The sequence below is a fragment of the Chlamydotis macqueenii genome, chromosome 3 (assembly GCF_036417535.1).
Source record: "Chlamydotis macqueenii isolate bChlMac1 chromosome 3, bChlMac1.mat, whole genome shotgun sequence".
NCBI classification, from domain to species: domain Eukaryota; kingdom Metazoa; phylum Chordata; class Aves; order Otidiformes; family Otididae; genus Chlamydotis; species Chlamydotis macqueenii.
Window position 1 is genome coordinate 91809013 of NC_141558.1, and position 25463 is coordinate 91834475.

Genomic DNA, 25463 nt, shown 5'->3' on the forward strand with positions numbered 1-25463 from the left:
CCTCCAGCAGCGTCACCATCCTGCCTGCACCACTGAGCACTGCTCTCGGACACATGCTGAGAGAAGTCAAACACAAAAGGAAAAGGCTGGGAGGAGAAGAGTTTTAGGAAGTTTTAAAGAAAAAAAAAAATTGTAATAGGGCCTACAGCCAAGTGCTTAAAGCACAGCGCCTGCATTGCGTAAAATCTCAGAAAATTTACCACGATCCCACATTTAGCAAACTATTCAGCATTTAAAATCCTTCCTCAGCATTATCCAAGAAACACCCTTGTAATTTTCAGTTTCTTTAATCTTGACTTTCCTGACTTATATTAACCTCTTCTTCATGGATTAAAAAATTAATTTAATGGGGTGAGAGATATAGGGAGATATAGGGAAGAAGGGGACATTTAAAAAAGTACTACTGAAAGTCTTAGAAATAAAGTGGAAATTATTAACTAGAAATATCATAATGCCCCAAAATATCAACCAGCAGTACAACTGAAATTGAAAAGCAAAGGAAATGAAAACATAATAGCTCAGAAAAACTTTGAGGAAATCAAAGTGTTAAAAATAATGAGGTTTTATATTCTGGAAAAACCCAGTAATTTTCATTCAAATTGCACAACCTCAAATGTTTAGAGATTTTAAAATGTGGTCACTGTACTGTCATACTATTTAAACAACATAAGAATATATTTAAAACATACTTACTGGGTGACCAATACTAAAGATTACTGTAGCTTCATTAGGTTGAAAACATTGAAACAGCCAAATTAATTGAACCATACGATTGTGTCTAAGGCTCCTAGCCAACTAGATGTGTACAAATTATGGTCATTCATACCACTAAGTGACTTCAATCAAGAAAACAGTCCACTAACCTAAAAGTCATAGATTGCTGGGCATACAATCATACATCTGTGACAGTGCAGAGGGCACTGTATAAATAAAGTCACCTAGGAACATACGAAACCTAGTAGCACCAGCCTGAAGTGATTTGAGCAACCCAGTTTTCTTTTCATCTCAAATGTTTACAGGAAAATTCATCAAAACAGACCAAGGTAAACAATACAAAACTAGGCTTTACAGCTCTTCCCCTGGGTGAAATGTACTATAAAAGAATCACAGAAAGGATTGATTCTTCTAACACAAAAACAAGAAATGTTACCAAAGTGAGGTAGAGCCTTTTTCGTATTTTGTCTGTTCTGTTGAATTCCACCTGGAAACCTCCCTCCATCCACCTCTTGTGTTCACAAGCTCACCCATCAGTACAATTTCTGAATACACATAGGAAGATGTCACTAAGGAGAACACCACTGTTTTTGGTATTCTTTGTGGCAAAAAAAAAAAAAAAAAAAAGAAATTTACTGGGCAACAGTCTCTTATTCATATCTGCCATCATCAGTAGCTGGTACTGAGATTAGGGTACTAGTTTGCCTCTATGACATATGGAAAGAGACGGGTTTTTTCCAAAGTCGAGAGTTTCATTTAAGGACTGTAAGTTACTCTCTAGAAAAATCTTACTTTCTATGTTGCTGTTTTTACCTCACCCAGTGAAAAGGGAAAGGGAAAGGAATTAACCTTTGAAAGAGGTTAGAAAGAAGAGAAAGATACCTTAGTATCACACTTGACCACACAGTGCCCAGACTGGTGGAGCACTCCTAACACCATACAGCAGAATTGCTCCATTTTGTGGAGTCAGATTTAAGAACAGCAACAGTATTCTGCCTTCAATTTTCCCATTTCAGATGTAAGCTTATCCCTTGGTATCCACCTCTGTTTACCTGCCTGCTTCTGCAATGCTCTAGGAAACCATTACGCAAGCATCCACTTGCCATAAGCTCCTCTCTCTGAGAACTGCTCCTTGCCAACTGACCTTAGAAATCCCATTATCAGGAATAACAGCTTATCAGGCCAGGAACTGTGGAGCCACTTCCTAAGCTTTTAACAGCTTGCAGGTGGGCCAAAATGGACCCTTAAACTGGCTCACTAATAGATGGGGGAGAGACCTAATCTCCTCCTCCCTAAAGGGGCTGGCTAGATTATACAGCAGAAATGCAGCCCTCCTTCTCCATGCAGGAATTGTCTCTTGCATGGTGTAAAGTTTAGGCAATAGGCCAGGTTTTCCTTTAGCAGGCTTGGTTGATTTGTGCTCCTAGCTCCCATGAAGTAGCAGCATCTGCACTTCACAAAGAGAAGGAACAGCAATGATGGCTGTTCTCTAAATTTCAGAGACATGGCTGCATATAAATTTCTTTAAAGTACATCTGTCTTTAAACCTCACAGCAATCTGACAGACTGCTGGCATGCCTGGGTTCGTACTTCCACATTGAAGATTAAGCTTTGCTTTAGAGAAAGACAAACTAAGTGTACATAGAAAATATGATTGAGAGAGGTAAGAGATTATTGTTTATAGTAATTCTTCCAACTTCTATTAATTTCATCTTTTTCCTAAACTAGCTTGAGGTATTAAAACTCTTCCCAGAAAAGCACGTCCAGCAGAAATCTAGCCTCTGCCAGGTCCAAACAGTACTTTTGGTGAGGAAAATCCCAGTTCTGAGCAACTCTGTCTGAAGGGCAAAAGGCCACCTGGATTTCATTCCAAGTGGAACTAACTATTCAATTTGTACAGCAATCATGTTGACAACAAAGATGAACACATATGTCTCCTTTAAGTACCTCAAGGGATCATCCTCCCCCCACAATTTCAGTAACCATCGTAACTTTGGGCAAGAACAGATTTCATCTCAGAAATTGTTTTCTGTGTTAAAGGGTTTAAGATTGCATTTTCATCTAACTGTTAACTTTTTCCCCCTATATATCTGAGTGATGGAGAGAGAACCTCTGCTTTACAAAGGAAAGAGAACCTCTTGATTCTCTCTGGAAAACCTTCAAGATGAATGGTACTGAAGTGAAAGGCAGGTTGTGCTTGGTTTTTGCTGACCTTAACACAGGTTTTCAGAAACACCTGCTTAATGTATACCATAATGTTGCCAAAAAAAATTCCTCATATCCACCAATCAGCTAGTCAAAATGCAAACGCTGATAGCAGAAAATGAGGTTTCCTACATCTTTCAGACTCAATCAAGATGTGTATCAGTTTTGTTCCTTTCAAATCAACTTTGCAAATCACGTAAGTCTAAGAATGTCTCTCTGCTTTCCGCTGCAGTGATACAAAGAGTTGACACAGCTATTGAAAACATCTTTTGACAGAGACTATTCAAATCATGATTCATACAGGCTATAACCAATAGAATACTTACTCATTATTAACACACGTATCATGTTGTTATAGCTTGGATTAAAGCATGTCAGGGTGAGTGCAATAATTTTTGCCCAACTTAGTGGAAAGTCCAATAAACTATGTTAAGGCAGTGAATAGCTGAAATACTAGCAGTTTGCAGACCCAAAGCACTGGAAGACACTTCTGTCTCCTTTAAGAGATAGTTCTGAAGCTACTCAGAAACCTGAGCTGCCTGGGTAGTAGGGCTTTCTTCACTGCTACTTTTGGTAGGGGTACACATAAATAAGAAATAGCACAGTGAAGCAGCATGGACAGACAGAACAACATGGAGAAGAAAATCTTGAAAAAACATTGGTCCTGTAGACAAAGAAATGCCCTTAAACCAAGGAAGGAATGAGACGCTGAAGTCCTAGCTGAGAGGACCTGGTGGAGTAAGAAGGAAAATTACCTTTGGTTGCTTCTCTCTGTCGGCATTCAAGATTTTGTATTTCCTTGTAAAGGAACTGAAGTGCACTAACAATACCTCATCCATTTCCTCCAGAATCTCTTTCCCTATCTGGAAAAAATCTGCAAAGCACTGCATCTTGACTAGCCCCTTGGATCAAAAGGATAGTAGCACATTACATTATCAATATACAAAGTGGGATGGTGTGACAGAAGACAATCTTTTGATTTTTAACAATGATACCACTGCCTTTTTTAGGCCAAAGACGTAAGACTCTGCCCATTAATCATTACTAGTATTCTGCTTTTGTGGATCTCCTGCCTCCAAACAGCAAGGAGCATCATACTTCTCCCCACACAAATATGGTGTTCTTCATCGAATAAGATACTCACCAGCTAGCCTTTACAATGGGAACCTTCAGTGGGGCTCGGGGAAGTGGGTACCAGCTCCCAGTGACATTCACAAAAAGTCAAAGGAATGATGTATCTGAGTGCCTACGAAAATCCTCCGCTGCTTTGGTGAAGGGACTTTCAGGTTAGAAGAAAAAAAAAAAAAAAAAAAAAAAAAATCTTTCTCATGCTTCCAGATAGAAATCAAAAATCAATGTGAGGAAAAGGAAACCACCACAGCTGCAGACTAATTTAAAGCAAATAGTAGATTTTAGGCTTATTTCAATCAAATATTGTGCTTTAATGGAAGATTAAATTCTTACAAAAACTATATTTAACTGAACCTTCTTTAGTATGTGACACAGATCCTTAGGAGAAAGGTATATGACTCAGGAGTGTCTATCACACTGCCAATCTTGTACCAGCATTTTCTGGGCATTGCTGGCATTTGGCCGTGACTCAGCTCCCATTCACAGCCCTTCCCAGCCAGGCTCCACACTCAGCCCCTGCCAGGAGACTGGCTCCCACATCTGTGACTTACTAGTCTCTCAAAAACCTCTCTCTGTGCTGCTTCCAGCCCTGCCCTACGCACTTGGTAAGGGCTCCTCAGAAGCATCTGCAGTGTAACCTATCACTCCCTCTTCAAAGATTTTAATAATCTCCTCTTCTATAACACCTACCAAAGCTTGACAAGGGGTATCTAATATTAGACTACTGATGAGTTGAGGAGATCGCTATCAAGATGACTGATAATACCTCATTGTTTCTTCTTGCTTCCCATCTCTCTGTCTGTCTCCCTAAACCAATATCATAATTGCTCTGGGACAGAAACAGGGTTCTTTTAATCTGAATTTCTATATTATTTAGCAAAATGGGGTTGGGGTCTACAAGCAGGAGTGCTGGTTCTAAAAAAAAAAAAAGTAAACACAATATCACTAACTACAGTCCATTTTGCTAATAGGTTGAAATGACTTCCCATAGAAGGTTCAGTGAAAACTTCTTTCTCCCTGGTAGAAACCTTTTTCATAAGGATCATTTTAATGCATAAGCATTGCTATTTTATTTTCAGATTAATGAGTATCAACAAACAACAATTCACCAAAAAAAAAAAAAAAGGAAAAGTAAACTAACCTCTGTCCAAACATAACAAATACCTCTCAGTGACAGAGTTTTACAAGACTACACACAGAAAAATAATAAATGAAAGAAAGCACTGAGATCACATCCATTCATCATAAACCCTGTGCCACCTGATTTACTGATTATTATTATTATTTACCAGCCTTTATTAAGGCTGGCAGAAAATTTTTTGTACAAGCTGTTTTTCATGGGTAATGTGGGATTCAGCAAAACAACATATTTCACAGAAAGAACATTTTGGATTTTCATCAAAAGTCTTGGTTTAGTTTTGGTTTTGTTTCACAGAAAATGGAGGAGGAGGGAAGGAGAAGGGAAGCAGATTGGGGAGCAAATCCAACCAAACCTTACTGGAATGCCCTTACACTAGTTAATCTGAGTGCAGTCATGGAATAATTCATTATTTCTGTATGGAAAGCCTTTTTGCTTTGTTTCTCAGCTCATTGTCACAAAGCACAAAATAGACTTAAGGAGTATGTTCCAGAAACTGCATATAGAGTCATCCAGGACAATGGCACTCTCCCTGTGTGCAAACCCAGCAAAAGCAATCTGCCACTCTCAGAATAGGATGACTCAAAGACAGCAGAGAGAGAAGGAAAAGTGATGCTCAAGCTGTGGCAGTTTATGGAACAGGATTGTTGCTCAGCCCAAAAGAAAACTCCCTGCTGTCAGGAAACAACTGCGTGGATACCACACTACCACCCGGGGTCAGCTCTTTCTGCCAACAAAGGCAAAGCTGAAGCACATGTCTATGTCACGACCCATACAAGCACCACTGTTAATATGTTTGCAATGCAGTCACAAACTTTTTGTTTTACTTCAGGGAGAGCTTTTTGGAAATGACTACAACAAAGAATCCGATCCTTTACTACTTTATTTCCCTTTGACACTGCTGTATTTCTGCTAGGGCCAATGGTGTATATAACATTGAAGTAAAATGGTGATTATGCAGTCCCAACATTTCATCATTAAGATCACCTTCCTCCTTCTGTGAAGCTGAACTTTAGCTTTCAAATAATACTTCTTCCGAATTCCAGGCTGGTACAGTTTGATTTGCAAGGCCTTTTGTAAGAAAAGGTGTGGAGCATACAGCCTAAATATTCTCTAATTCTCTCCTCTTTGTCAGTTTAGACTCTTCAGTTGTACCCATATCCATACTAACTAGGCTGCTAATTAACTTCTAAAAGTTATAAAACAAAAATTATATAGCTGCATACAACAGCTGAGAAACTCTACACTTTAAAATAAATAATTGTCATGAATTTTGCAATGAGAAGTAGAATCTTAGAAATGTCTAGTAGAAGTGAAAATATAAAATGGCAACTGTTTGGTGGCAAGTTAATTTTAGAAAACTGTGAAGTGAAATTTAACCTCAAAGTCTAACCTTTGATATACCTGACTTCCTTCCCATCCCACAGCACCTTCGATACCCACCTACGCTGGCAAACTGACAGCTCTCAAGCTAAAGCCAAGCCAGCAACACCCAGTCTCTGTGCCGGGGCTCCCAGCCCTATAGCAAGGAGCCTGCCTTCCAGGAAGCCCAGGCAGGGCAGTCTGTGCACAGCTGTCCCCAGGGGTCTCACAAATCCAGAGTCCTTGGCAACTGCCAGCCTTCCAGTTCTGGTGAACCAGACTTTCCAGTAACAGTCATGTTAGGAATTGCTCAGCCCACTCAAATCCAAAGTGAAACAAAGTTTTATCACACTGGGATTGCTGGTAAAATGCTATTTAAACACAAACCAGAAAAAACCCTACGTGACTGAAAGTAATGTTTGGCTTCCCTGAACCCACTTCCTCCACACAGGAGCACATTTTAAAAAATTATACACTTACAGAATACACTATATGAGAGAAAATGCACAGAAAAGTAACATAGTTTTTAGCATCTTCCTATCAAAACATATACCAACCAAACCAAACAGAATAAATATATAACAACAACTAAAAGCAAATATTACTCATCTGAAGTTTTCCCAGTCTGACAGATAAATTACTTTGTTATCCTGCAGTTATCTACTTATTATGCCTCGCATCTATTTCTGACATATTAAAATGAAAATTCTGCTACAGAGGTAAACTGATGGGAAACTTTGATGAAAGTATATGAGCTCTAGGTCATAATTATAGGATGACTCCTAGAAAAAAAACCAAAGAAATGAAAAATAAAAGTCAATTCCAGAAACTGCGGGTTAGACATATTTTTGCTAATAGAAATGCTATGGGGGAAAAAAAAAAGGAATTTTCTCTATTTTGGTTACATAAATTACCATAAGTTGGTTTACCACATTGGAGAAGCATGCGTTAAAACATTTTTTTAAAACCTCTTAGCTATTTCTCATATACTCTGATAGCGACGGGATGGTAAGTCTAAGCTGAAAGGAAATATTCTCCTTCATTAGCTGGACATAAAAATTTCAGTTTTATTTAACAAAGCTTTACAGCCTGGAGCCTGGTAAATGGTGTTGACGGAGAAACAAATCACAGGTCCATTTGGCCCTATAGTGAAACTGTTTCCCAAGCCCTGTCCACTGGAAACCAACGACCAGAGGAGCATGAAAGGTTCAGATCAAGCTTGCAGTGTTTGACAGACCTATGTGTGTCTGTGTGCCTTTAGATCCTTTTCTTAGGAAGAGTGAAACTGATAGTTAGGAGAAGTGCCCATACAGTTCAACAAGGAAAATGAGTCCCTTGTTTCCATGAACACACCCTTCATTATTCCTCAAAGGAATTTTTATTTTTATTCAGATATAACTTGTCCCAAGCACAAAAAGTAAGAATCCTGAGAGGATGGCTTGTATTGTAAATATTTTCCATAGCAGCTTCTTACAACAATGAACAGGTTCAAGCGTACTCCTCCTCCCACTAAAGTGCAGTGCATCACTACAAACTTTTACAAGGTCAGGACAGATTTTTATATTTCTACCCACCTACCAGGACAGAGGAAAGGCAGGGAGTCCTATGTGGAGGGATTCTCTTTTCAAATACGCATTAAACCATTCATGAAAGTAACACATTATTCTTTGAAAAAAACAACCACCCCGGAACTGCATCATATAAGAAACTGAGTATCCAAAATCAGCAATGAAAATTCTGAAGCCTATTCTATCCTCAGCAGTCCTAGATTATACATTACAATTTCTCTTTTAAACACAATTTTTTTCACCAAATTCATTGTCACTGCTTAGCAGTCAATGAATATGGAAAAATCACACACACAGATGCTTGCATAAGAAACTACCTTAATTAAAGCAAACTGCTGTCCTCAGCAACTGCACACTTGTATTCCCAGATGTAATATTCCAGGCTCTCCATTTGTGACAGGGAAAAAGGAAGGGTCACTCAGAGAAGCAACAGCAATAGCAAACTATATAGCCAACTTCTCCATCGCCTCAACCATTTTCCATTATAAGTATGCACCTAAACAGCATCTTAAGAGGGTATGATTGTGAAGAATGGGAGGAAATAACATGACAGAAGGAAAAAGGAGCAATTCATCATTATCAGCATAGGCTTTGTTCAGGCACATGGCCCAGCCTTGTCCTGACTGTACTGGAAGAAACTCAGAAAACATGATCCAGAAGCAAACTACAGTGTGTACAGTCAAGACACCAGCCTGAACAGCAAGGGGATCAGGAATCCAGAATATGCCACAGCAAGCAACTGCTACACAGTTTAAATAAAGCCAGAGACGAACTGCTCCAGAAACCCTAGCAGAATGGACATTATCACTGCCTAGTAGCACTGTGGTCCCAATGCAGGTGGTGTTTAGTGTAGCTGGGCCTTGATATGTTTTATTGCTGCATAGTTAGGTCTGGCTGTGCTCAAGTCAACTTCAATTTTATTAGAAGTTCACTTGTATTAAGTAACTTACATTGTTATGTCCATGTTTGTACATGTGTTCAGGAACAAACTGCAGTAAAATCAACTGAGAAAGGACATGGTCTTCCAATTCCCTTAATGTTTTGCACAAGGATAAAATCTTCTCCCAAAGAAAACAAGTGTTTTAGTGATATTCCCAAGGCCTACCTTGCCCAAACCAGGGGTGTCTTTCACTTTGCTGACTGCCCTCAACAAACATGGCGGTGCAGGGGGTGGGGAAGTCTGAAGGATACTGCTGAAGCTGGTAGAGAAGAGAGGAGATTCAGGAACAGACGATGCAGAAGGCCTGTGCTTCTTCTTTTTGGAAGACAGGTTCAGTTTCTGAGCGGCTCTGTGGGAAAAAATGACAAGATTAAGCTAAAATAACCCCAAACTCATCAACATAAGCAGTCAAGAATAAATAAAGGTATTTAAAGGGGGGTTATAAGAAAGACGGGGAGAAACTCTTCAGCAGGACTTGCTATGATAGGACAAGGGGTAACGGTTTTAAAATAGAAGGAGGTAGATTCAGACTGGACATAAGAAAAAACGTTTTTACAATGAGGGTGATGGAACACTGGCACAGGCTGCCCAGAGAGGTGGTTGATACCCCATCCCTGGAAACGTTCAAGGCCAGGTTGGACTGGGCTCTAAGCCACTTGATGTAGTTGAAGATGTCCCTGCTCCTTGCAGGGGGGTTGGACTAGATGACCTTTAAAGGTCATTTCCAACCCAAAATAGTCTATGATTCTATGATTTATCAGGTTACTATTTATGTAGGATCTCAGTTTTGACCTCATTGATCCCAACAGTTTTATAATTCTGCTTCTTCACTCATTATTACTAGTTCAATGCCAATGACTTCACAAAGTTGCCCCAAATGTACACAGTCTGCATTAAGTAGCATCACAGTCAGGCCTCTATCACTACCTCATCTGTTGAAATAATTCAGTTTGCAAGAAAGCTCCAAAACCTCCAATTAAATCAATGAAAGATACAGCAATTTCTGTTCTAAAATTAAGTAAAGTCACTAAATGGTTCACACAGAATAGTGTGTCATTCATAAGCCTCTGATTAGAAAATGAATACTTGTGCAATGTTTGGATGTAAGTAGACACTGTTAAGTTAATTAGTATTAAATGCTCAGGTGAATTTGCTGAGGTGTAAGAAGCCTTGCACTAGCTGTTTAAAATTTTTATCACCTTTTAAAATATAAGCCAGTCTAAAAATTAAACAAACGGTGACTAATGAAAATATTGCTGCTTGCAATGAGACGGAGACAATCATACCAACTACAGCTGCATTAACCACTAAGCATGGAAAACAATGAAGACTGATTTTAATACTACAGTATTCTTAGATAAGAATGCTGAAGCTTGTATAGGCTGATTAAAAAACTAAGCTTTTCTGGAACAGAAATATTCAGTACTTTTGTTTTGCAAAATGTTTTATTTTGAGAGACAACTCAACATTCAGCCTTTGTTGTAGTTGTTTTGTTCCAACATTTGTGCGTTCTGCACTGCCCAGGGATAACGTTAATATTAATCATGTAATTTTGTAAAACAAGCACTTTAAACAGAGCAGGTCAGTTGGAGCACCACCTCAAAGGAGAGATGGATATAACAAATCATGAGGCTACTTTCATGTTGTTTGCTTTGGCAGACAAGTTGTGACTTAAGATAGGTATAAAAGAAGTTTGTGCTGACAGTAGCTCTCCTTACCTTGCTGAAGTGTGACAGTCAAGACCAATAATTCTAAATCCTCTTCTAAGTTTTAAGAAGCTTTAGCTCCATTACACTGGTATCAGTGTATATTATCCAACACTGAATTTACAAAAGTAATTACATTATTTTATCCCAAGGAGTCAGGGAAAAAAAGATCGAATATATATAAAATACACACACAGAGACACATATATATATATATACACACACACACATAGATTAACTTCACTATGCAAGTACCTTGTGTTTGGATCAGATTTCTCAGACACTTGAACAAATTACTGCTCCGTATGAAGTTGCCATACATCAGCTGGTTGTGTGCGCACTCCATGCACCACCAGTACGTATTCTTTTAGCCAATGGCAAGTGCAAAGCAGTCCCAGATAGATTCATTTTTAATAAAAGAAAAATACTAGGAGATTTTAATTGACCTGACACAGAATTACAACTCAGCAGTTTCTGTACCACCTCCTTGTCCTTGTCCTTCCCTCTGGACTACAGACTGCAGTTCATAACCTCTCCCTCTCTTTTAAGAGTCTGTTTTCTTTTTTATAGAAAACATAATCAACATGTGTTGGTCAAAACTAAAGCAAAAATAATCATTTTTTCCTTTTCCTAGCAACATTTCAATGGTTTGAGAGGATTCAATGATTTCAGCTTCCACACTGTCCATCACTAATGTTTTTATGAAGTTCAGCATGGGCTGAACCAAGATTTTCTGTATGCCTTAGCTTCACTATAAAATTATTTTAAGCAAAATCTTGTAATGTGTGCAAGAATTGAAAATATAAATGTTGGACAAACATACTGAAAAATTTACTCCTGTGGTCAAGCTCAGTAGTTCAGTCTTAAATATAGGTAGTGGCTCCACCCACTCTGGTCATACATCTGGTCTCATTGACTCACTTTGGGTGAAAACACATTTCCTAAAAACCATTTTCTAAGTTGACTGACAGAGCCATTATCCCTCTTGCCACTAAATGCTTCTCTAGCATTTACGGTTCCTTTTACAAAACTGATAGTGCAATACAAACCGCTCCTTGAAGCAACCAAGCCCATAGCTGGCATTTTCTTAAAGAAAAAACATTGTTGGAGGTACCTGGCCTTTTCAAAACCTTGGAACTATATTCTAGTTTGACAGTTATAACCTTTGAGTTTGCATTCAAATGGAAGAACCTGCATTTTCCTTTACATTTTTGGCCCGTAACTGGCAACATGTACAAAAAAAAAAAAAGCAATGAATTATATCTCACAACTTCATGGGGTTTTCTGTTTTTCCCCAAGGATAGAAAATCAATGCATGGAAGGCTAGAAAACCATTTACAAGCCCTATCAGACTTGACTGAATTTTGAAAGGGATCAAAAAGGCAATAAGCCTCAGGTAATTTCCAGAGCATTTAGCTGGGAAGAAGATTTTTCAGCCAGATGTAGGCTGCAGTATAACACAAACACATACATCGTGGCTTTCTTGTGAGCACATTTGTGTGAGTAAAATCACTCAGCTTGTGTGGCTAGTACTGCACTAAACACAGTTGGTCACGCAAGCTAACACTGATTTGGCCCTATGATCTAGCATAGGAGATTAGAAATTCTCATATTTTACTTTTCAAGGCAAGTCAGAGACTTCCCATGCAGACTCTATGGACCACCAGACTTCTCAAGCAAAGCAATAGGCTGGACCGTAGGAAACTCAATGTGCCTGCGGCTCATGGCCTACCCAGCCCAGCCCAGCCAGCAGCTGTTTAGATTGCTCTTTGTACAGGAGCCAGCTAATTTGTTTTCATTTAATATCTAGTATAATAGGACTCTGATTTCCACTTGAGACTATGCATACTACTGCAGTAATGGTAATGGCGATGATAGTGCATGGCTTTATGTATCGACATTAAGCTGATCACACTCCAAATTACATTATTTTATATATCCCACTTCAGCCAAGTGATAACAGCTACGAACTATGCAGGGGTGTGCAGTGGGCTCCAGTGCGATGCGTGCGGTATGGCTGTGGTAGGGATTGTGTCCACAGAGACACACAAGACACTTGATCCTAACTAAATTTTTGAAGTGTGTAATTTAAATTGTATTAGACCACTGTGTGGACATACTCATTCAAAAGAGAAGTGTCTTTAATGTATTTTTACTTAGTTATCCTCCAAAGTAATGCAGATTTAATCCAGTTTAGCTAATATACTTTGGATTTACACCTTTTGTTAATATTGATTATCTTTCCTGAGAGTCCCTGCATAAACAAGCAGCTGAAGACTTCTTGAAAGCTTACAAGATCTCTGGCCGGGGAAATAATCACAAGATCAAGATCTGAGATTGCAGGAGGGGCGTTAGAAAGCTGATTAAAGTTCAATCCAAATAAAACCGATGGATTGCTGCTAGGAAAGGGGAACTGTTTTGAATGTCTACCTGATCCCACAGCAAAGACTGAGGTAATTTCTTGAAAGGACATTCTCTGCTTTTTGGTTTTTTTAAAAGACAAGTTTACTTTTGGGCAGTCAGAAGGCTTTTCACCTCCTGCCTATGCAGAAATTGAGATTTTTTTTTTTTCTCTTAAAACTCCATACTTCCATTGTAGAGCTAACTCCCCTACACTGGCAGCCCATTCATGAGTGATACAAACTTTCTGAAACCTAAAGGTCCTCTATGGGATTCACTGAAGAAATGGAAGTAAACTAGCTTAGAGGTAATTCATGAGGGGGCAAAGTATGATCTCTGGAAACTTGTCTAGAGAGATGAATGAACAGAAATTGATTAAATAACCAATTTTTTTACACAGAACAAAGGCACTGCTAGGGGTGACATGAAGATCTCCGCTAAGAAATTTATTCATACTACTTATAAGCAATACAAGAATGAAGTTGATTAAACTCTTTAGACAAAACAAAAGGTATTATGGAAAGCTCTGTAAATACCTTGCTTAGAGAAGTCACTGGGTAATGGTTACAGTACAACATACATAAGGAAACACTGTGAAAGGAACAGTTTGAAAATTCACGGTTTCTAAACTAACTTCTGCGGCTCACAAAAAGCAACTTCAAAAACCGAGGACAAATCCATACACCCACTTGTTACTAAGAAATAGTTGGGGAGAAAAACAAAACAAAATGATGTGATACAGCACTTAAAGAAAAGAACAATAAAGCCTCCCTAGTGCATAATGCTTACATGCAATACATAGCACTCATGTGCCTTCAGCTCAAACAGAGTGGACTGGGACCTCATTTGGCATAAATTCATACAAGATCATGAACATCAGTGAGTCCAGCTATGCCAACTCATGGCATATTTGCTACCTCTCACTTAAGTAAGAAAACAGACACTGCTAATAAAATTCAAGGGAGACCTATTTAGCTTGATAAAATAAATTATCTTTTCACCAACATATCATCCATGGCAAAATTAAAACTTCAGGACTCACTGTCAAAGCAGAGGTCAGTAAGGCCAGCAGGTTCATTAGATTCAGAAGGAGATTAGACATCTAAGTGAATAATTAAAATATTATTCACACTTGTGTCAGCAAAGATCATCATTAATAAGTAACACTGACTCTCATGCTTCAGTACGTGACATGCCCCTTCACCACTGACATCTGAAGAAATTTCCTTAGGTGCGTATCTGTATAATTATTCATTACTGGAGTTTCACATTACACTATGATACTAGTACTTATCACCCTTGGAAACAGAATTCCAGATCATAGGGGCCAGTGAGCTGGCATATCTGTTTCTGTGCCAAAATAAAAACTGAAAATATGCTCACTTTCATGTCATATTTTCCACCAAGAACATGGCTCTCAAGCAGCAGAGGCTAAACCGTCATGTACGAGCTAACTTCAATGCAAATATTTGCAATTTGCATTAAAACTAAAAATCTATTTTTCTTCTTTATTTGAAGGCATAAATTTCATTTTATAAGACAAATATTCTCCACTGGGTACACCATTCAAGCAGTAAGGTATGAACTTTGTATGCACAAGAGATGGTTTACCAGAAGATGTGCTGGTTTGACAAGCCCAAAGGAGATTAACGGTCCTCCCTAGCAATTAAAGCACTATCTTTACTTATCCAAAACTACCTTGCTTGCTCTTAGTGCTGGGTTGGAAAATAGATGGAAGTTTAGCTTGGAAATCAGTCTCCTGAACAAACGCCCTAAGCATATTTGTGCAGATATATCACTAGTTATAAAATATATGTACACTTGTGACCAACAGTCTTGTTTACTCAGCGTGAAACATTCATATCCTATGGGCTCAGGTTGGGCACCTAAAAGTAAAATATACCATTCCCCAGCCTCACCCTCAACACAAAAGCCCTAACAATGACACTTCTTTTTTTTTTTAACCCCAGCCATAATTCTTTCTGTAGAAAAGTAGAAATTCTTGACTGTCACCTACTAAGTAAAATGTAGTCTGCACAGTATTTTAGTTAGCTGATGGAATGTCAAACAAAAATATACTGGAAGCTTGCCATTAGTTTTCATTATTTCCAACTGAAATGTTTGCAAATATGGGTTCACGGTGTACTTCTGTTTTGGATAAAAATGTTTATATAAAATGAGTCACCATATCATGTAGGTCCTCATGTAGCTGTAAGGTAAAAACCAATGGATACAGCAAAATTACTATCACACAGGCTTTTTTTTTTTCCTATGGGAAAAGCCAGCCTTGATTTTTGGTTACAACAGTTCCTCCTTCTCCAGGATTTTTAGTTACTGAATTATATCAATTATATGCTGTCTATACAAACTGGACACAGGGCACTAAATAAGGTGTTCACATTTTCTAATTACAGGATCTAACTTAGCTTCTCCAAATCATCACCAAAAGTGATTCTGTTTCTCCCAATAACCCGTATAGGGAACGCAGGCTCACTAAGGTGATGTTACAGCCAAGTTGACCTGAGTACCACCATCAAAAAGGGAGGCCCCATACCTGCCACCGCCCTGTCTGCGTACTTCCTTTCCCTCTCTTCCTTCTTTCCTCACATTTATTTTAGCTTGGCTGCTACTGCTTTAACCTCCTGAACCAGCTCATGCCAAAGGGGGCTCTAAATCATACTTACTTGACATGACTAATATGTCTGAATTATTATGGCAAGCACTTCTTTGACCTTAAAATCTGAGGCATGTGGTATTAAATGTGGTTTCATGCAAAATCTCATCTTTCTGTTTGGAGGGCAATGATCTAACCAGAAGCCATGGCTTCCTTTGTCCCATGCCCTTCTTCGCATCTTCTAAAGCAAAGAGAAGATAGATGCTTTACAGGATATTTAACCAACAAGCTAACAGCCATGCTGTGCTGCAAGGGGCCAGGTTGCCTCTCCATCACCTGCTGCAAACCGTGGGTACCACCTGAGAAGCATGCTCCATGGCAGAGCAAGAACGACCTCCAAGGGCTCCTTCTCATACCTCTATATGCAGCAGTTTTTTCTCACCCCGACTGAAAGCAAAAAAACAAAGCAACAAATCTTGCAGTTGGCTTGCCATGTGCCTTCCCACCCCACATTCCCTGCTTTCCAACAGGACTTACGAGTGATGAGTGAGAATCTGGGCAACTTTACTCCACTTTAATTGTCTGTGTGGTCAAACCCAGGGCTGTGGTGTTGCAGCCTAGTAAGACATGTAAAGAATGACATAAGAATCCTCAGAGGAACATTTCCTGGATTCGTAGTTCCAGTAAGATTCTTAGTATTTCTGTTTAATTATTTTACAATGCCTTTAAAATCTGGAGATAATTTGAGCTTTCTGCTTATGCCATAGAAGGAATAATAAACATCTCTCTAATGCCCAGTAAACATTTGCCCCTTATTGTTCTCTTTACTTTTATGTATGCATTCAATTTCATAGCAACAATAAAGTTGTCCCAGGCTGCAATCTTTCACTTCTTGGGTGGTTAATTCAGATATTTTGGCCACAATGCCTTAGTGACTGTGCTCTCCCCTAGAACTGTATTGTAACTGTCCAAAATCTTATTATTTTAAACTTATTTAATTCTAACAGAGTCAAAATAGGGCTTCGAACTTTGTTCAGGACAGGTCTTATAAAACCTGAGGCTTGTTGCACATAGGCAATCTTAGTGAATTTAACACTTCAGCTCTGCTCTTATATCAAGTTCCAATTTGTGTAAATCACTGGCAACAGAGCTCCTCCTAGGTTACATCAAAATGAAGGTGAATACGCTTGAAGATCAATAGCTTAAGGGGAAGCTCAAAGTCCTACACCAGTACATATTGCACGACAGAGAGCTCAAATTCCACATGGCTGTTATGTGGGGGAAACTCCCAGTTTTAGAGAAGGATATGACAAGATACTAAACAAATAATTTCTTGTCATTACTGTTCGATCCACAAGATTCTCTTCACCAGGTATCACTGTACTCCAGTAAAGATCTTTTTTACCTAACCTAGAAGTTCCTGAAAAACCCTGATTCAGTGACAGATGTCCTTCTGTCTTTGGCAACAGAATCATTCATTAGCTCTCATGCATAGAGATAATACCAGTCAAAAAGGTAACAAATCAAGTGAACTATCACATTTGGAATTTCTAAAAAAAAAAAAAAAAAATCATACCCTTGTCCTTCAGTAGTACCCATCAAGAAAACTACATCTTGACTCATTAGCTTGATACATCCAGCCAGAGGAAGATAATTTCTGCTTTCTTTTCTTTCTTTCAATTTATTTTTCTCCTCATTCTCTTCTCCTCTTAGTACTATTCCTAAATTTCAGGCATTACTGATCCAGGTCACCACACACACTGTAAAAATGACCAGATTCACCTTTCCTGTGGTGTTATTGACTGCAGACACATATAATCAACCTGCAGTTTTAGAGAAAAGAGTGATTTTGGTGACCAGCAGAAGGACCCAACTCTAAGAAAATCTTCAGCACTTAATCACAGAAGACAAATCACTAGTCATTTTTTTTTAAGGAGTGTATAGAGGTTATTTTTATTATTTACCTAGCTTATTTTTCTCTCTGAAAAATGCTTTTACAAAAAATGGTAGTCAGATAGATGACAGTGCTCACAGCGTTATCCTGTTCCTGGAAAGCTCTGAGGATGAGTTGGATGACGTGTCACTGCATACCTAATGCATGAAGCAAGCTGAACCATTATACTTGGATAAAATAAAATCAGATGTTTAGCACTAGTTTAATATGCGAAGAAAACCAGCTCCATTTACTATAACTCAAATGAATTCAAATGTAAACACTTACCAATTACTGCCACGGTTACTTGGCAATGCATCTTCAAGTCCCATGGGAAAACTGCATCGGCAGGACACTGCCAACCACAGACCAGAGTAACCTTAATTTCAGTCGCGCGGAGCAGAGGGCAAGAGCAATAGTAGCTTTCAAAGAAAGATTGGAAACAAGCTCCATCCAGCTCAAGCTTTGGGTATTAAGAAGTATCATCTATACATACTAAAGATTTAGATTGTAAGATGCCAGCATTGCCACTAAGTAAGAAGAATGAAGATGTGTGCATTGTTTTATATTTATACTGTTACTGTGTAAAACAAGAAACACACACAGATCTGTCAGTCTTCAAGTGTTAGCTGGAAACTATTGGGGGCATAGATGTACAGTTACACTGTCTCCTCCTGAAAGTACCACTAGGGATGGCTGGCAAACAGATTTTCCCCATGTGTGATGCAACCTAGCAAACTTCAAACCATGGGAGAGGACTCCTGGTTAGTCAGACCCTAGCCGACTCTCCTCATGAGCAAGAAGTAACGACACTCATCACAACTCAAAAATGTGACTACAGCTGCTTTTCATTGAGAGGCTCACAAAATGCTGGCCATTTAATAACAGTCCCTAAAATAATATAAAGCGATTTCTTTAACTGTAAGCTTTATGGAGCTTATATGACTACAGTTATTCTATTACTCTGGATGCTGAAGCCTGACCACACACTGTGTGGAAAGCTATTCTGCTTTATCTCTGTCCCATTCAGCAAAACCTCTCATAACACCAGGAGGAAAAGCAGCCAGCACACAGATTCACAGTCTGTTTTGTCATTGTTTAACTTTCCAGTTGGCAGAACAATTAAACAGATACATAAAAGGCCAAAAGATAGGTAAGCTTTACAGGGTTTTTTGCCTCATCAATATTCTGGAGGCCAGTACATTTAAAATAACACCAGCATATAAATAGTATTCTGACAACACAGATGCACTGAAATTCAATGCACTTAAGCCCAGCTCTGACAAGCAATCTCCTGCATAGTCAGAAATATTTCCCTCTAAGAGTTCCTGTAAGTCTTGCCTTGTATTTATTTAAGTCACCACCATGAGATAGTGATAATTCTTTGAGACAAGACTGAGGTCCTTCTCTTAACAGACTGCACACATACTAAAATCAGTCCAGCCCCAAGAGCTTATAAGCAAAACAGACAAAACAAAAGAAAAATGTTATGATCCCACCTTCACAGAGATATGCTAAAGCACAAAGAAATTAATGAACAGTGGCAAATAGTAATTAAATCTAGATCTCAGTAGATTCACACAAATAGTTACAGTGCTTTTGGAGGTCCCTAACAGCATCACCCCAGTACCTACAAGGAGGGTACCAAGATGACAGTCAGGCTCTTCAAACCAGGGCATGGAAAGAGAACAAGAGCTAATAGGAATATGTTGAGACAAGAGAGGTTAGGACAGGGTAAAAGGAAAAGTTTTTTTCACTCTGAGGACAGCCAAGGAAGGCTGTGCAGTCTCTGTCCTTGGGGACGTTTAATATCCAAATGGATGAAGTCCTGGGCAACCTGTCTGACCTCGGAGCTGAGCCTTGCTTTGAGCAGGGGGTTGGACTAGAAACATCCTGAGGTCCCTTCCAACCTCTGTGATCCAATGATGCTATGAAAGAAATGTTACTGCAATTCTGAAAGCAATAAAAATATTACGCTTTATTGTTTCTTTCAAAATATCTTTTCTCTTAACAGTTTAAACAAAATCACTTAGCATCAATCTCAGCAATTTATTCAGTCCAAAATGAAAGTTTTCATCTTTAGAGTGTTAATTTAAATAGAATAGAAGCAAATGTCAAACCACAATTTCAAATGGAAAAAGTTAATAACCACTTATTTTTGAAGGGTGTAAACAAAACATTTTAAAAATTCTTGATTCTTTTTTACTTTGTGGGAGGACATAAACTAAATCAGCAGAAACTGATGAAGTAATTTAATTTGAATGAAATTCACATTTCTTACCGGGGAAAAAAATTGGCAAAAATTTCACCCAAGTGACCTTCAATTTTTTGTTATAAGACCTTCTCTATCTGCTGAAGATTCAGGAAGCAATTCTACCCAACGCTAAATGTCTTCATATCCCGCCATTTGCAGGGGAAGTTCTGTGTACCCAGCCTCTTGCAGGAATGCTCAGCATTCTGCTAGCTCAGACCTCACCTCCTTTGGGAGCTGACCTGAATATTTAACCTACTTTAATCATGCTGCAGAATGAATTATTACAAAAATTATGAAAGTGGAAAACACTATTACTGTTGGCAATTAAAGACACTACACAAAGTAGTAAGACGCTGCCAGAAAAAAAGTGAACTGTAAGGATGTGTGGCACAGGCACCAGAAAGTAGAATTTATGAGATGTAAAGCCTTTAATCTGGAGCTTTTTGCTTATTGCCTGTACAAATTTCAGTGAAAATAAATTAATTTTCAGTTCTGAGGGCACTTCTCAGACAGTTAGGCATAGTGCTACACTGAATAAGTATTTGACATGCATTTTTGCTTCTTAGCAATTGAAAATACCTCTAAAAATGAAAAAATAAGTTATTTACAATGGCTCAAAATTTTATAACAAAAGTGTTTCTCTAAATGCACCCTGTTACATATAACAAAGACAGAGAAATGTATTTGCTGTTTGATTTCATTGGAACCTCAATCTCTTTTGTGATTTGTTGACAATACCCATCTTCAGACCTCTGTTCCACCTGAATAAAGTGCCAGTAACTCATGTTCAGTATTGATAAAATACAGCTGAGACTGACGGGTGCAGGGGGAAGAGAAATCAGAGGAATTTGCAAGAGTCTTGCCTAGTCTTCCAGATCACTAAGGGGACTGCAATCTCTGAGTCCCATGGGTCCATGGCAGGTATGACAAATACAAGCAGCAATATTAGCCAGAAAAATCTTTCCCTCTCAAAATGCATAGAAAACTAATCCTTTTCTTCCCTTTTAAATATAGACCTTGCTGTTGTGATATATTTTTGTCATCTGCAGGCCAGAGTATTGCTGTTTGCTCTAACGACAGCTAGGCACGAAGGTTTCACTTGGCACAGCCATAATGAAAGCTCATTTCCCAAGCGGGGACGTTCAGCCATAACTCCAAGCTCTCCTCATACCATCCTATTGTCTTTCTCCACTATTCTCTAGTCAAGGGTGAGGAGCATGATCAACTTTCTCTTCTTTGTCTTTCCTAAGACAAATCATGCTCAATTAATACCTGAAGCTTTTCCAGCGATGTCTGCATCTGAAGGTTTTCTTCCTGGACAACTGGCCTACTGAAAGCTGGGTGAGCTCCCTCAGCACTGGGGTCTTTTGCTTCCTCCCTGTCCAATGATCCATAGGTTCCTGACCCACAGCACCTACTGCTTGCTGTAATCCTATCAAAAGGCACATCCCCTACGTTACAGCATCTTGGTACACAGTACACTTTCCTAAAAATCCTGGTCCTCATCATCAAAGTAAACAGTAGGCTAAAAATTACCTCTGCCGACAACTCAGAGAATACTTGAAAAAACAGGAACAAAATCACCCTTCCAAGAGATCTCTTAGTAATGCAGCTCCCTGACACAGGAGATGAGGCCACAGCATTGCCTTCACCAAAGCAGAATTACTTCTCTGTGAAGTTCATTCTTTGATGAGAAAGTCTGGAAAATTGGTTCTTCTACCTCCTTCATTATAAATATCCCATAGTCAGGAAACCAGAACATTAAGCTAGGAATCTTATGGATAGTGTTTTCTGTTGGACTTGGAAAACATTTCCAGTAATTCTTTCTCTGCACACCTACCTCAGAAATTCCTTTAGTTGCCAAAGTACACCTACACAGTTCTAGAATACATTTTATTCTGCCCTCCTATTTGCTATACAGGAAAAGCTTATGAACACCAGAAGTAAGATGCAGGACATCCTGCAGTCACATCCTACCATCTCTCTTCTCTTTAACGAACAGCTGCAATTTGCCCCCTGTCATATAGTACCCTAAGAGTAAGACAAAAACTGTACTTCTTACTATATTTCTTTTATATGTGACAGAGGACAGGAGAGGAACAATCAGAGAAAGACAGCACCTGGGACAAACTCAGCACTGTGATTCTCTAGTTTCAAATGGTAAATCTCTACTGCTTTGAAAGGAATACATTCAACAGAAGCCTGGGATTCAGTGGTGGTAAATCAAGCCCTCCGCAATGAAGAAAGTACATTTTGTAGAAATCAGCCCCAGAAACTGAAGATGAAAATGCACAGGCAGGAAAAGCACAGAGAGAGAGAGAGATCACCTATAAAGGTGCAGAAAACACTATCTCTGTAATGTAAAGATAAAAACACTTAAGTTGAATTTCAGACACAGCACATAACTGTGCTGTGGCTTCTTCTGTTAGCGAGCATTGGCTAGGTATCCCATCAAAGGCCCCTGAGCAAATACTGTAGCTTAAATTAACACTGTTGTCAAGTACTGTGTAAAAGAATGAGAGACAACTCCAAATTTCACAGATGTCTTTGTCCACCAGTGCAATACATGCAAAGCAAAATCTTGGTCACACCAGGAACAGCATGGACTGCTACAGATTAGAGAAATATGGGAGGAGGTCAGCAAATAGCTCATGCATCACAGTAGTTTTTATGGACAGTGGTTGGTATCCAAGGGAAAGTCAGCTTATCATTTACTGTGCTTCCATATCACACAGAGGCTTATAGTTTTGTTGCATCCAACTTTTTATGGAATCAAAAGAAGAAGCTGTTACTGATCAAAGACTTCTTATGCATCCTATTATGGGGTAGATAATATTGCAACATATTGTTGAAAAACCCACCACTAAAGAGATTATGATTCAAATATCTTAAATGGTTTTATACAGCTACCTCAAAAATTCAATCCAATTTGACACAATTTATGTTACTGTTGACCTTTAGAACTGAAGCATAGAATCATAAAATAATTTGGGTTGGAAGGGACCTTTAAAGGTTATCTAGTCCAACCCCCCCTGCAAGGAGCAGGGGAGTTGGACCAACCAGATCAGGTTGCTCAGAGCCCTGTCCAACCTGGCCTTGAATGTTTCCAGGGATGGGGCATCCACCATCTCTCTGGGCAACCTGTTCCAGTGTTCCACCAATCTCTGTGTAAAACATTTTTTACTTATGTCCAGTCTGAATCTACCTCCCTCTATTTTAAAACAATTACTCTTTGTCCTATCACGACAGGCCCTGCTAAAGAGTTTCTGTCTTATAAGCCCCCTTTAGGTACTGGAAGGCCACTATAAGGTCTCCCCGGAGCCTTCTCTTCTCCAGGCTGAGCAGCTCCAACTCTCTCAGCCTGTCCTTACAGGAGAGGTGCTCCAGCCCTCTGATCATCTTCACGGCCCTCCTCCGGACATCACCATAAATTGTTGGCACCACTGAAGTAGCCTCACTCAAGCAGTCATTCAAGACCAAATATTGCAACTCAGAATGCTACAAATATTGGGTGGTGGAGGAAGAAGTACTTTAGCTTAAAGTAGTTGATAATCTTTTTACCCCACAAGAAATATTTCATTAAGTTTATAAATATAAATTCTGTTCTTCAACCTGATATGGCACTTTGGTGTGAAAGCAATAGGCACACACTGTGCATCTACAGTGCAAAAGAACTGCAAAGCTAATACAGGCAGCTATACAGGCTAATACAAGCCTGTACTTATGACATATAAATGCATACTTTTTGTCTCCGTCCGAACATAAGTTATCCCACTCAAATTTCAGTGGTATGATTATAGCAAATAACTTTCTTCATGTGAAGGCAGTTATTCTGGTACAGTTTATTCCCAAATAGCAAACGCAGTGGGGGAATATAATGTAAAGTACCACTTAATGCTAAAATTGCAACTACGCAAGAGCAGCTCTACTGGTACCATTATTTTGGCAAGAAGAAATATACCCCACAACAAAAGCGACTGCATTATATGTATGTGAACAAACACATGCAATACAGCCAGTTCATTTTCCCCTGCACAGGTCAACACCCACACCAGTCCTGCATGCACAAACCAAAGAACAGAAGCACCGCAGAGCACAGGACAAGGAGTCAATTTGGGGCCTTGTTAGCCTGGGTAAGCATCATCATGCTGCTTCACACCTGAGCTGGGACAGCACAACACTGCGCTAGACAAAGCTACTGGCCCGCAGATCTCTCTCCTCCGGTCATCAATATCACTCCCTTCTTTTTTCCTTCATTTCATTGTGTGCTCTTGTAGCTATTTTACATACATGTCGTGTTACCTACTTTTTGCTTTGTCTCGTTACTGCCCCGTCGGTTCATTTAATCAAATCCTATTGGCAACACAGCGGGTGAATGGAATGCACTCAGCTCATCGCTAACACACAGATGGCCGTTGGCGCGCGATGTTACAGTCCTCACTCTATTATTAGCTGCTGCCCACTGCACTGAGTTACACTTTCATTTGCCATTCTGTTCCCCAGGCTAGAGTATTTACACTCCTCTTTGGATTTACTTGCTGTTCTAGATATCTACCTCTGAAAAGGAAAATATGGAAAGATGACCCATGTACTATGTGACACATAATTAGACCGCATTCAGTACCAGGAGAAACAGTGTATCTGTGGGGCCTTTTTGCATGGTTTTATCTCACATCTCTCACGCTGCATGGAGACACACTCTGATCACATTAAATGCAAATTAATAATGTTAGGGGCACTTTCAATGAATCCCAGGAGATAAGATCGTGCTCTGAAGCTCCCCGAGGCCAATCTTAGATCACTTGGGTCTGAATGTATGCTAAATTTGCTGTGCAAGTTCAGTTTTGCAAGGGCCTAAGCACCTCCTGTGATGCATGCTGCATGCCTTTAGCTCCTACTGATAATAACGGGACCTTAAGCAGCTAGACAAATTTCAGGAACAGGCATTTTCTGAGTTATTAAAGGGATTCCTGTCTGTGGATCTTATCCCACAGCATGACATATGCCTTGTATTGGTGCTGAAAGAAGCAGAAAATACTCATTCCCTTGAAGGAGAAGATTATAGAAAGCCCTAATGTTAGAATAGAAGATGACCAGCTTGTGAAGGGAGCTTGTCAATACGGCTGTTTGGAGACTCTCAGGAAAGTTGGCTGGTGAGGCAGCCAGCCAAACCGAGGTTAGCACAGTATGTGTTAGGAGGGCAAGACATGATTACACTATCATTATTTACCAAGTGAGACGTAGAATTTTTTCAAGCATGACTGAATTGCATCAGCCCTTGAACACCTGGCTGGGAGTAAAAATGGCTCACAAGCACAGAGAGGCTGGCTGCCATTGCCACAGATAAACCCACTATCATGAGAACTTAAAGAACAACACATTCAGTAATTAAAGGAGTATAAATATTGGGTATGTGACTATGTCATCTCCCCTTCTCTATCTGATCCCACAGGAAAAAGTGGAATGACAAAAACAAAGCTTAATTTCATGTTCTTTTC

The 25463-nt window shown here is 39.2% G+C and overlaps 1 protein-coding gene across 1 annotated transcript in view; it reads right to left on the minus strand.

Annotated features, from left to right (window-relative positions):
- KIF26B (kinesin family member 26B) overlaps positions 1-25463 on the minus strand; it is a 301193-nt gene that overhangs the window by 98589 nt on the left and 177141 nt on the right. The window contains exon 5 of the mRNA XM_086744394.1: positions 9224-9407. Within this exon, the coding sequence (XP_086600520.1) occupies positions 9224-9407 (184 nt within the window). The remainder of the gene's footprint in view (positions 1-9223; positions 9408-25463) is intronic.